This window comes from Tursiops truncatus, chromosome 16 (genome assembly GCF_011762595.2).
Source record: "Tursiops truncatus isolate mTurTru1 chromosome 16, mTurTru1.mat.Y, whole genome shotgun sequence".
NCBI classification, from domain to species: Eukaryota; Metazoa; Chordata; class Mammalia; order Artiodactyla; family Delphinidae; genus Tursiops; species Tursiops truncatus.
The window spans coordinates 47,869,941-47,883,651 of NC_047049.1; the positions used below are offsets into that span (position 1 = coordinate 47,869,941).

The 13,711-nt window shown below is 37.5% G+C and overlaps 1 protein-coding gene across 3 annotated transcripts in view; it reads right to left on the reverse strand.

Annotated features, from left to right (window-relative positions):
* Window positions 1-13,711, reverse strand: part of BMPR1A (bone morphogenetic protein receptor type 1A) — a 146,155-nt gene that overhangs the window by 34,178 nt on the left and 98,266 nt on the right. For all 3 annotated transcript variants that reach the window (XM_019925738.3, XM_019925737.3, XM_019925740.3), the window contains one exon: window positions 2,642-2,860. In XM_019925738.3, coding sequence (XP_019781297.1) covers window positions 2,642-2,708 — 67 coding nt within the window. In that variant the 5' untranslated portion in view covers window positions 2,709-2,860. The remainder of the gene's footprint in view (window positions 1-2,641; window positions 2,861-13,711) is intronic.

The window sequence follows — 13,711 nt, forward strand, 5'->3', positions numbered from 1 at the left end:
AGGGTGTCAAACGCAAAGAAACCTGAGCTATAAGTTGTAAAATTTCACTAAATAGAGGCATGGATACAAAGAAAAATAGCTAGCAACAGCCTCTCTGTACTCTCTCCCTAGATGACAGCACTTATTCCCATGGTTTAAATAAATCTCTTCGTTGATGGTTCCTAGATTTACCCCTTCAGCCTTGACTTGCTTAAGTAACTCAAAACTAACTCGTCTAAAATGGAATGCTTGACTTTTCTCCTCAAACCTGGTCCTCTCCAGGTCTTTGGCTCACCCTCCAAGATATATCTCACTTTTTCTCATTTTGGTCTAGTTCCTGCTATTACCCAGGCCCATCATACCATGTCACTTCCAAGACAAGACACTGATCTCCCTACTTCTGTTTTTGCCCCCTCCAACCCACTTCCCACATAGCACAGAGTTATCTTATAAACCTAAATCTGATCCTGTCATTCCCTGCTTAAAACCAATTAATGGCTTCACATACACTCAGAATAAAATCCAACCTCCTTCACCAGGCCTATTGAAGACCCGCAGGATTTGGACCCTGTGGACCTCTCTCTCCATCATGCCCAAACATACAGCCCTGTGTCAGTTCCTAGAACATGCCAATCTCTTTCTACACACAAGTCCTGTGTTTACAAAGCATAAAATTATGAGTCCTGGTGTGGGCTGGAGCTATGGGTTATATATATAACACCACTCTAGCAATCCATAGTAATCTCTAAGAAATAACTTTTTTTTTTGGCTGCTCTTCGCGGCATGTGGAATTTCCCGACCAAAGATTGAACCCGTGCCCCCTGCAGTGGAAGCAGGGAGTCTTAACCACTGGACCACCGGGCAAGTCTTAAATACCATTTTTTCGACATTGGTTTTAGTTCTTTTCCTTAAGAGCAAATACTTTTATCTTATTATTTGAAGGGAACTATCAAACTAATCTTCTTTGAAAGGAAATGTAACAAATTTTGCTTATATTTCAGAGAAATATAATGCTTACTAAGATTTTTCACTTATGCCTGATAACTAATTACCAATTTATTTCATCTAACAAAAGTTTATCGGGACTTCCCAGGCGGTCAGCTGGTTAAGATTCTGTGCTTCCACTGCAGGGGGCACAGGTTCGATCCTTGGTCGGGGAACTAGGATCCCACATGCTGTGCAGTGTGGGCAAAAAAAAAAAAAAAGTTTATTATATAACAACTTAGGATGGGGAATGAGAATTTTGTATCATATTGTCTCTATGTGATCTATATAGATTAAAAAAATTTTAATACTAAATACTGATTACCTGGGAGTAAGGTAGCAAATACAAATGTTACTATTAATTTAAGTCATCTTCAAAACTATGATAGCTTTGGTCGATACTGATCAACAAGGCATCTAACAAAAGACATTAAAATAAAGATGTTTTATTAAATAATGTGGTGTTTCACACAAAAATGTAGCTTTTGCAAGAGTGCTTTTATATTCTCAGTATGGGTACTAAACAAGGGTACTAAACCTAAGACAAAATACAAAGAAGCTACAGATTTCATTATTCTGTTCACTCAAATGAAAATGTCAAAAGATTTATGCTGTTAATCATAATTCTTATTAGCAGATTTTAATCATCACTCTGAACAAAACATGAAGAACAATCTGTGAAGGTATAAACTTAAAGAGAACGGAGATGTTCAGTAAGTTCTATATAAAATCATTTTGCCAAATACCACTATCTCTTCAGTTTAAAACATTGTCCTAGGGCTTCCCTGGTGGCGCAGTGGTTGAGAGTCCGCCTGCCAATGCAGGGGACGCGGGTTCGTGCCCCGGTCCGGAAAGATCCCACATGCCGCGGAGCGGCTGGGCCCGTGAGCCATGGCCGCTTTGCCTGCGCGTCCGGAGCCTGCGCGTCCGGAGCCTGTGCTCCGCAACGGGGGAGGCTACAATAGTGAGAGGCCCGTGTACAGCAAAAAAAAAAAAAAAACAAAAAAAAAAAAACAAAAAAAAAACATTGTCCTAATTAAACCATACAGGGAAAAAGCTCATATGCAAATATATAGCCCATCTGATCCTAAAAGTCATCAAAATAACTTCTGTTTGGGAGTTCTAAGCTGTGAATGCATAGTGTAAAATTACAATATTAGTCATAAATAAAACTTTGAGTACTCTGAAGAAATTTTAACATTTGGCACACAGAAATTCCATTTATGTTTCTCAACTCTTAACAACAATAAAATGTTTTTTAAAAATTGACATTTATTCCTTATTGTATTTTAAAGGGGAGAGGTATTTTAAAACTAAGTCTTGAGTACCTATTATCCTTAGGCACTAGGTCACCTACTTTATTTTATATTTTATCTCATTTAATCCTCATAAGACCTGGTGTTGTACATCATAATGCCTATGTTACAGATAATACACAAAGTTCAAAGAGGCTGAGATTTTATACAGACTTGAAAATGTTTCTATCATAGTGAAGTTCAAAAATTATTTGGCATGTGTTTGTTCTTTGCCTCTATACTTAAAAGCTATTGGCATACTGGGCCTAACTGTTCAAAACGGGACATGAGTTGAAAGAGCGGTCCTAAGAATGAGTGTTTTTTATATACAGAAATAAATTACTAAAAAAGAGATAAGATTGCTTAAATGAACACTGATTTACCTTGAACATGAGAAATGATGAACAGATAGGCTCCCAATAATCTGATGTAAATATACAGCTGAGTCATTGTTCAATTTTAACGTACTCTGTACACTGTCACCTTTAATAACTAGTCTTGTTATGTCACTAATTTAAAAGACTTTCATTCAATGAGATTTTCTTATAAAAGGTCTCGATCACTTGACAATGACTCCAGCTTCCACTGCTTTCTCTTGATTCCTGAAAGATAAAAATATTAAGAAGGAAATGAATATAACTGAATTCTGGAATGTTTTCAAAAACTAGGAGAGGAAAAACAAATGCCCAAACATACCTTTAAACAATGTAATACATTATTAAAGATTAATGTTATCATTGTTAAAAAAAAAAGTCACTGTAATTTAAAAGCTTAAATAATTTATTAATAGGTTGCCACCTCTCCTGACCTTAGATTAACCATATGTAAAATAAGATAAGAACACTAATAATCTTAAGTCTTTTCTGGCTGCTCTAAAGTAATTATTTTATTGCTATTAAGAAAATTTCTAAATATATTAAGAATAAAACAGGAAGAGCTGAATTTAGAACACTAAGCTAGGACTTCCCTGGTAACGCAGTGGTTAAGCATCTGCCTGCCAATGTAGGGGACATGGGTTCGAGCCCTTGTCCGGGAAGATGCCACATGCCGCAGAGCAACTAAGTCAGTGCGCCACAACTACTGAGCCTGCACTCTAGAGCCCACATGCCACAACTACTGAAGCCCACGTGCCTAGAGCCTGTGCTCCTCAACAAGAGAAGCAACCACAATGAGAAGCCCCCGCACCACAATGAAGAGTAGCCCCTGCTCGCTGCAACTAGAGAAAGCCTGAGCACAGCAACAAAGACCCAAAACAAACCAGCCAAAAATAATAAATAAGTAAATTAATTAATTAAAACATAAAACAGTAAGCTACTCATAAAAAATTTTTCAATCCTAGTAGATGTGATAAATAAAAACAACTTGAATCTTTCTAATAAATAATGTATTCTATAGATAGAAGGCCGACCTAGAAAAACATTTAAATATGCAGCATGCTTCCTCATTAAAGCAAAAACATTAGAAATGTATCTTAAATGAAATTATTTACCTAAAATACTACAAATCTGAATTCATTAGGATAAAACTGAGCTTTTCATATGGATCACATGAAACATAACCTCCCCAATTAAGGTTTGGCAATTATAAGATAGTTAAAGAGGTAACAGAAAAAAAGGTTAGTTTGTGTAAAGATGAATATGATTCTGTTTCTTCTCTCATCCTGCTGGTTCAGGCAACTGATTTTACTGACGTCAGCCTGAATTATTCCTCAATGAAAATGATATTATTTATTTGTAACACAATTATCCTGGCATGATTTCTACCATAAATATCCCAAGCTTTCTATGTTAACTAAGAATTTTTCACTTTAACTAGCTCTCCAAAGGCACTTAAGAGTATTGAGGAAATAAGATATACAGTGAGATGTCATTTATATTGTACATTTTATATATGGCTTATTCTAAAATCTCTAATTTCTCTACTATGAAATTAATTTGATTTCCATATACATAATGTTGAGAGAGTAAGATGTAAAGTCTAAAATTATTACAGAATAACATCTGTAATATGAGTTAACAGTATTTGAGAAAACTCAGTTCTTGAAATTATGGGATACTTGTTCCAGGTTTCAAATTCAAAAGAAGTTTCCAGTATATTTCCAACATTGAACTCTCTCCTTATTTCTATTTGCCTATTAAATATCTCCACTAGGATTACATCCCACCTGTCCAAATCAAACTCACTAACTTTCCTTCTCATTGCTCTAGACCTGCCTCCTCCTCCTCCACTTGCTATCACAGAGGAGGGTGGTGTCATCCCTCCAGTCACCCGTGCCAAAAACCCTGGTATCATTTCTGCCTCTCTTCCTAGCTCTCACTCTCTCCCCATACCTTCACTCATTTATTCATTCACTCACTTATTCACCAACAGTGTTTTCTGAGTATGTATTATACATCAATGCAAGGGGCTAGAAATAAAAATATGAGTATGACAGATTCTACTTCAAGGGCCTCATATTCTTGGTCAGGAAACGGACTGCTATGACTGGTTCCATCTTTCAGTGTCACTGCTTCTTCATCAGTTTATTTAAGCTAATATGTGGTCCTGTCTCATTACAGGTACAACCAAGGCATCCTGCAGTACAGTCGATGAGACCCTAAGCACCTGCCACACTCACAGTCCCTTTCAGAGGAAAGGGATCATGTGTGATTCCTTCTACACAAACATCTGTGACTCTACCACTCTCCGCACAAGTTTAAATCCTGGATCTGCCTTAAATAAGTAACTTCACCTCTCTGGATGAGTTTCCTCATCTGTAGAACTGGAATTATATTAACTCACAATTATTTTGAGAACTACATGAGGTAATAGCTAACATATATTCACCTCTATGTGGCAGACCATTACAATGCTTTGAATATATTAATATTAATTTACAGAATCATCACAACCACCTTGTAAGATAGGCACAATTTATTATTTTAACTTTACAGATGAGGAAACTAAGGCAAGTGGAGTTTAAGGAATTTATCAAAGATCACACAGCTGGTAAGTGTCAGGGCCATAATTCTAATCAAGAGGATCTGATTCTCGAGCCCATGTGTTAACTGCTACCCTATGCTGCCTTGCTGGATATTTTACATACATTACATAATGTAAACTATACATTATAAAGTATTTAGAAAAGCCTGGTACAGAGTAGGTACTTAATAAAAGTTTCCTCCTCTCAGACATGTTTATAACATACTTGCCAACCTGGCACAGGAAGTAACAGGTGCTCTCCACGACAATCCCATCTGCAAGACATTTTTATACACTAAAAACCCTGCAACAACTTGTATGGAGAACAGCTATCAGCCAAGAGAAGGCTAAAGGTAAAATGGCTTCAAGTGCCTCATTTGTAATCTAACAATGGAAGCCCCTAATCTTTAAAAGAAAAATGTTAGGTTTTAGTTGACTACAAGCTCAATAAGCATCAGTGCTTATGACAATTCTAAGACATGAAGGCAATCTAATCAAGCATTGATAGAAGCACACTGCCATAATCAAAGAGGGTAACCATCTTACTTTATCCCACCTGGTCAGGCCTCAAATACTTTAGAGAAGAATGACAAGAATGCAAAGGATAGAGAAATGACTACACTTGAGATACAACTGAAAGGACCAGGGATCTTTGCTCACAGAGTATCAAAGGAATAAAGTGTGAATGTACCTCTGCCAAGGACATGACAGGCATGATGCAAACAAGACTAGACCAATTAAATGACTTATCAGATTCCCTCCAGCTCTGAATTCCTGAGTGAATAGTGTTCTCACTATTGAATGTTAATTTATTTCCCAAATATTTATTAAGTGCCTATTATATACATGATTCTGTATGAGACACTGAGAATATAGTGAGAGAGCAAAACAGACTGAGCCTTCATGGAGTTCACAGTCAAATAAGATAATTAAGATATTTAGACATCAAACAAGACAATACAAATGATACGTGATCACAACTTGAGGTGAGTGCAAAAAAGAAAAGTACCAGGTCCTTCAGGGACATGGGGAGTGACCTAATCTAATTCAGATAGAGTGTTCAAGGGAAGCAATGTAGAAAAGTGACATTTAAGGTGTAATCTGAAGAATAAAAGAGTTATTTAGTCAGGTAAAGACACGAGGTTGGGGAGGGGGCTTGTTCTAGGGGTAAGGAACAGCCTGCTCAAAGATCTTGAGGCAGAGAAGAGCAAAGGAGAACACAATGTTTCTGAAATGTTGAGAACAAGGGTTAATGTAGTGGAAGATGAGGTTGAAGAGACAGAAAAGTCAAGGACCAGGTCAGGCAAGATCATATGAAGGATTTGGGATTTAAATGTAAGTGGGATGGGAAGGCAATTATCTGGTTTCTCTGTAATGAACTGGAGGGGACAAAAGCAGAAGGAAACAGACCATTAAGAAGGATATTGTAGCAGTTTAGGAGAGGGACAATAGTGGTTAAGCTTAGGGTGGTGGTGGTACAGTGGATGGAGTCAAGATATATTTCACAGATTCAGTAGGCCTTGGTAATGGATTAAATGTGGGGGTAAGGGAGAGTGAGGGGGTCAAAAAAGATCCCTACATTTCCGGCATGAGCAATTACCGAAAATGGGGACAAATGGATTTTGAAAAAAGTGGGGAGAAGAGATCAATGGTTCAATTTTTGGACATTTGAAATTACTCAAAGGGAATGTCTAATGGGCATTTTTTTTTTTTTTTTTTTTTTGTGGTACGCGGGCCTCTATTGTGGCCCCTCCCGTTGCGGAGCACAGGCTTCGGACGCGCAGGCACAGCGACCATGGCTCACGGGCCCAGCCGCTCCGCAGCATGTGGGATCTTCCCGGACCGGGGCACGAACCCGTGTCCCCTGCATCGGCAGGCGGACTCTCAACCACTGCGCCACCAGGGAGGCCCTGTCTAATGGGCATTTGGTTCTGAAACTTAAAGGAAACTTTTGAGACTGAAGATATAAATCTGTTATGTCAACAGCATAGAGATATTTAAAGCTACAGTTCTGTATGAGATGGCCTTCTAGAATGAAAAGAGAAGAAGGCACCAGAACACCAATGTTCATTTAAAAATTAGATTAATAAAAGCATTAACATCATATGTATTTACTTGGCATTCACTGATAAAAATAAGTTCATGGTCCAGGATCCATCATGTACAATATTAATATAGTATACATTACCACAGCTGGAATAAAAACTAATATTCATAAGTGATATTTTTCACAGTTAAAAAAACCCCACCAATCTACCAAAAGATCATTACGGTGATCTAAAATATGTCCACAAATGCTCTGACACTATCTTCAAAAGGTGAAGCCTAATTTCCTCCCTTGAATTCCCACTGGACTTAATGACTCACTTCTAACAAAATAAAATAAGGTGGAAACGACGGTTTGTCTTCTGAAACTAGATCATAAAAGGCACTTCAGATTCCTCCTTGCTCACTCTTAGGGAAGCTAGCTGCCATGTCAATAAGGACACCCACGCAGCCTTATGAAGAGGCCCATGTGGCAAAGAACTCAGGCCTCCTGCCAACAGCCATGTGAGTGAGCCACCTTGGCCGTGGATCCATCGGTGCCAGGGAAGCTTTCCAGTAACTGTAGCTTCATAGACATCTTAACCACAATTTATGAGACTTTAAACTAGAACCATCCAACTAAGCCTCTGGTGGACTCCTGATGGTCAGAATGAGATGATAAATGCTGGATGTTTTAAGCTGCTAAGTTTTTTGGTAATCTGTTGGGCAGCAGTAGATAACATTCATTGCTATAATAGAGTCAATTCCAAGAAATTTGTTGAAATAATAAAAGCCTAATCACTATAAGTTATTGCACAGTCAACCAAAAGACAGAAGTCTGGAAGGCATAGTCAAGTCAGAGTATAACAATACAAGTATAACATAAATAGGGAATTCCCTGGCAGTCCAGTGGTTAGGACTCCACGCTTTCACTGCCAAGGGCCCGGGTTCAATCCCTAGTAGGGGAACTAAGATCCCGCAAGATGCGTGGTGTGGCCAAAAAAAAAAAAAAGTATAACATAAATAGTCACAATGCTCAAAGAACTAACTGGATAATACAACTAACATCTTTCTTTCAAAGGAGTAACCAGAGTATATTCTTTGTTTTTAAATTACCTCAATAAGTAAGGCTCATTTTTTTGTGGGGGAAAACCTGTCCCTAGTTCCACACTATACACGGTTACATTTGCCCTTTTAAACTATGGATTCCATAACGATGACATCACTTCTGTGTTCTAGGTAAAGGCACTTTTCATATAATATCCTGGCAAATTTAAGAAAGTTAAGTTCTGATGTCAGTCTATTGGTTTCAAAAATCAGCTCCAGTATTTATTTGCTATGTAATTTTGGGGAAGCTACGTAAGCTATCTAGGTCTTGGTTTCCTTAGCCACAAAATGGGGACAATATTACTAACCTAAATGAGTTAGCGCCTTGCATCTCGGTATTAAGCACTCAATAAATAACAGATGTTAGTTGTAACTGTTGTTATTCATAACAGAAGTACTGATGATTTCCCCTTTATTTGTCCTAGCATATTAACTATTTCTAAAATTATGATATAGCAAAAATAGTAACCTTATTTTGCAACCATTCTTGAAACTGAGTATTTTATAATTCTAACATCTGAAAATAAAAAATATTTTAAATTCCTAGAATAATTCACTGGAATTTTTATATGAAAATTAAAAATATCTGATCATGCAATGTTAAGAATATAAGGAAATGCAGACATTTGAAATGCCACATGATCAAAATTTTTAAATTTTAAATAGCTTTTAAAATTTCATATTTAAAAGCTATTATTAAGTAGTCCAAAAAGGCATCTAAATACATTTACTTTCCTTTGCTATATACACAGGTTGGTGGCTTCTTTTTCAGGATAATAAGACTACAACATTACTCAATAAAATATAAATTATTTTTAAATAAAAAAATTTAAAGCTTTGCAAACAGCAAGAAAGTTAAACCAATAGTTCAATCAGGATTTAAAAAAAAAACAAAACAAAACAGGAAAAGGCTGAAGTCAGCTGAAAAAACAGACTAAAGTCATTCTTTCATCTTCCCGTTAAGCCCCCCACCCTTAATTTTTACTTTCTAGTAGTGAGGTTTGGGAATTTTCAACAAGCTGGCTAACTGCCAACTCCATAAAGTAGTAAGGAGAAAACTCCCCCTTCCAGGGGTCCCTCCCCCTAGGCAGCTCCAGGCGCCTTGTCTGACAAGCTTTCTGAGGACTAGACTCACTGCAGACTTTCTGGCTCCACAGCCATTGTTTGCACGGCTGCTTTGCTCCTGATCCAGAGTTTGGATTAGCATAAGAATATTGTCTTTTCCCTTAACAAGCAACTCATCCATCCCCTCCCCATTTCTAACCTCCAACCCCATCAATTCCTAAACTAATATATACACATACAAATGGAGAAACACTACTCAGGTTATTTTTATATCAGTGTAAAAAAGGCCACCCAAATCTAAACATAAACCCTTAAAAAATAACATGCTTAAATAAATAGTTATGAGTGTATCTGTGGTAATACACAGGAATCTCACCAAAAAGCCTGCCTTGGAGTCCATGCTGTGAGAACTTGTGATGGGTGAGACATTCATAATGAGAACTTTTGTACAGTCTGAAAAAGGAGCTAAGAGAACCAACCATCTAGCTAAATTCTGACCTACAGTAGGGATGGGGAAGTTCCACTTCATAAAGACATTTCTAACTGTGATGCCTTCATCTACCCTGAGGTCACTAATTTCATCATCACCCTTGAAATTACCTTCTGACTAGACCTTCCTTTCCCCAATGCTCAATTATTTATTCAAAGCAAATTTAACAACTTTTAACCTCTGTATTTCTGCTCAATTGTCCTCTCTTCATTCAAAACCTTTCACTTTCCTTCAGTGCCAAGAAACTGTTCTCCCCAACACAAGTAAAATTCTTCCAGGAACAGAGACGTAAGACAAACTAGTATGGCATTATTATAGTTGATGCACTTAGATGTTTTATATCCCTCAGTGGGGGCCTCAATATTAAATGCACAATAAATGCTTCTTTGTTTATGAACTATTTTAAAAAACGGGATAATCTATTTTCAAAACACCATTCAACTTTGTACTACAAATTCACTAACCTAGTTTCTCCAAAGCTTTTTTGTTTGTTTCATCTTATTAAACAAAAAAACCTCACAAATAATTAGAACTAGATTATGCTATATACCAATCTTTGGTACATCAGTGCTCAGAAGAAATTCTTAATGCCAGCAGTTAATTGAGGGGGTCTGGGTGTTATTCTTCTGTCTCTCCTCTGGAATAGCACAAATGACAAAAAAACAGGTAAAGTGAATCAGTAGTTGCAGAAATGCCTAGGAGGCAACAGAATTTGGTAATCCCTATAGGTATATTATGAGTAATGGTAAACAATACTGTCTTTGTTTCTGCACAATATTTTTATAGAGATAAAATCAGTATAATGTGGTTACTGAATAGTTCAGGGTCTAGCATAATACAGATCTAGGTCTTCTGTGCCAATTAAGTGAGAGAAAATCATATATAGTGTTTAGTGGCAACTTTATGTTAGCACATCACCATCTTAATAATTTGCAAGTTAGTTTCACATGCCTTATACCATATGTATATGACCCTTACAGTAAGTAAAATTATTCCTACTTTTACAGAGAAGAGACAGGTTCAGGAAGCTAAAGTGACCTGCTGAATTCTATACAGCTAGTAACTTGAAGCAAAAACTAAAACCCAGGTCTTTTATTCCCAAGTGCAGTGTTTCATCCAGTAAGTACATCAAAAGGGAAATAGGAAGTTATTCTTTATTGAGCCACATAAGATTTTATTTCATCTTCACAACTCTGCAAGGAAAAAGTGAAGCTCAGCAAAGTTAAGAAACTTGCTCAAGTTCACACAACCAATAAGTAGCAAGTCTGCTGCTGAGAAAGCTCAAATTCCATTCACTATTGCATAGTCAGGAGCGACAGGTAATGAGAAAAAAATGGAAACTACGGTGCCCCGTATTACACTATTGCTTTTCAGCAAAAACAAAGCAATAACAAGCCCCCCCCCCCACCGGCCCCCAAATAAAACCTAACCATTCTGCTTTGTGATGCTGACCTGGGATACCACTAACAAGTCTTTTACCAGCTGGTTCCTTGATAGGTTCTGCCAAAAGGGGAGGGAAGAAGGGACTTTCATCTTTCTGACTTTGTTTGTTGTTCCTGTCAGAGTTATCTGAACTACAGCCTTTGCCATAGCAGCAGCAGTAGATTCCATTTCCAGCTTCCTTCCACACTCCCAGAACCAGCCTCATGGCCCCTGTTCAGACCCAACTGTGCCTACACCTCAGGGTCTGAGTGCCAGCGCCTCAAGACCCCAGAGCAGGTCCTCGGGAGCCGGCAGTAGCTGGGCTCTGAGCTCCCTCAACAGAGGACTGGGTCAGGGCTCCACAGGGGCACTCCTCCAAGCTTCTAGGTTCTGAAACCTCAGCCTCTTAAGGGTGGTATTCGCTTCCCACAATTAGTATTTCAGTTTAATCCCAGTGTTCCTTTAGCTTTTTCAATCCTCCAATACCTGTGTAGTCAACTCCCTACACCAAATTCTCTCTGTTAAAATAACCAGTGTGGTTTCAGCTTTCCTGACAGGGCCCTGATTGATACAAATACTTTCAGAAAACAGATCTCAGAGGGTAACTGACTGACTATATCCACACATACTACATAAACATTTTTTAATATATTCACTTCATCAAAGAGGTCTAACATTTCCTAAGTGCTTACAAAGTGTGTTTTAATATATATTCAAAGAGTATTCTAAGATATTCTGACTTTAGGAATGAATTCTTCTAGACTCAGTACCTATTTCACTTTTCCCACCACAAGTAATTTTAACCTATCAAAGTCAGAAATTTGTTCAAGATTGGGTGGTCTTTCTGTTCTAACCTATGTGACCCAAGTCAAAATGCTTGAAAGAGCACCAAAATTTGGCTATCAAAACATTTCTCTTTTCCTTAGCGATACATTTAATCAAAAACTTCTGGAATTAACTCAGTAAATCCCTGTGGCCAAAAAATTAATTCAAATGCTATATCAATTTTTAAGGAGAATATATCTAACTTCTAGAACTGGGGGAAAAAAGTCAAAGCAGAACTTCAAGAATAACAAAAAACAAACCCATTTTTCACTCAGGAAACCAAATCAAAGTATATCTGTATTTATGTCCTCAATATGAAACACCCTTTCAAAAAGAGTCACAAGTTTCTGCAAGTTTGTACCTCCCTAAGAAGATATGGAAATATACAGGTGATTTTTCGGTTGGAACAATGACTGGGGTAGGACAGGACACAGAGTGACCAGGGCCCAAAATGGAAAATGCAATGCAATGTGCAAGGACAATCCCTCAAAACAAAGAATTGTCTCACCCAAATGCCAATAGGGATCTCCTTGTGGAGAAACAACTATTCTTGACGAGAACGACCTATCAGATTCCATTTTGTTTTCGCCACGCTACAAGGCTTGCGGGATCTTAGTTCCCTGACCAGGGATCGAACCTTGGCCCTCAGCAGTGAAAGCACAGAGCCTTAACTGCTGGACTGTCAGGGAATTTCCTCTTAGGTTCTAGATATTCAAAAAGCAATAGTTTTAGGCCTCTAAGAAGAAAAATTATCTTAATCAAACTAATGTCTGAATGCAACTTTACTTTTACTTTACTTTTTTTCCTTCTCATTTGACCACTTTACAAAAGGAATCATATTCTTGCTGTGTTAACCACAGTGCTTGTACAATGCAAAAGTAATTTAAAAATCAACCATTTTTCTCCACTTTTTTTCCTCTATCTACAACTTTAAAAAATTAATTGTACACAGGTTTCCCTGAAGCACCAGAAGTAGAGGCTCTGTCCTAGGCCAAGCCAATCAGCATATTCTATCTCCTATGCCACAATGAAAAGTTCAGGGGTGAGCCGTACTAACATGGTCTAAGGACTTCAGCTGGCCCTGCAGAGATAAAGTCACTCTTTCAGATTGAACATGAATAAGAAAATAGCAGCTGCTGGCAGCTACGTTGGGACCAGAAGGGGAACTAGAGGCAGAGCTGGGAGAGTAAAAGAAGCCAGATCCTTGGAGCTATCAATGAGCTGCTCCAACAACCCTGCCTGACACCTGGATTGCTTAAGGACTTTTCAGTTAACAGCCAATAAATTCTCCTTATATTTTAGGTCAGAGAGAGATAATTTTTCTGATATAACCAAATATTAAAGGAAAAGGTACACTTGAGTATTCTGGGTTAGATGAGCATAAAATTAGTACTTCTGAGTAATGTCAAATATCTCAGAAAAAGATACTCAATAACACATATGCAAAAAAAAAAAAAGACTGGTACAAGATAGAATTACTTTTAAGATAGCTCAAATAGTATAAAAATTTACTTAATAATGTAATCAGCAGCTATATAATTTATCATTCCTGGTCTTT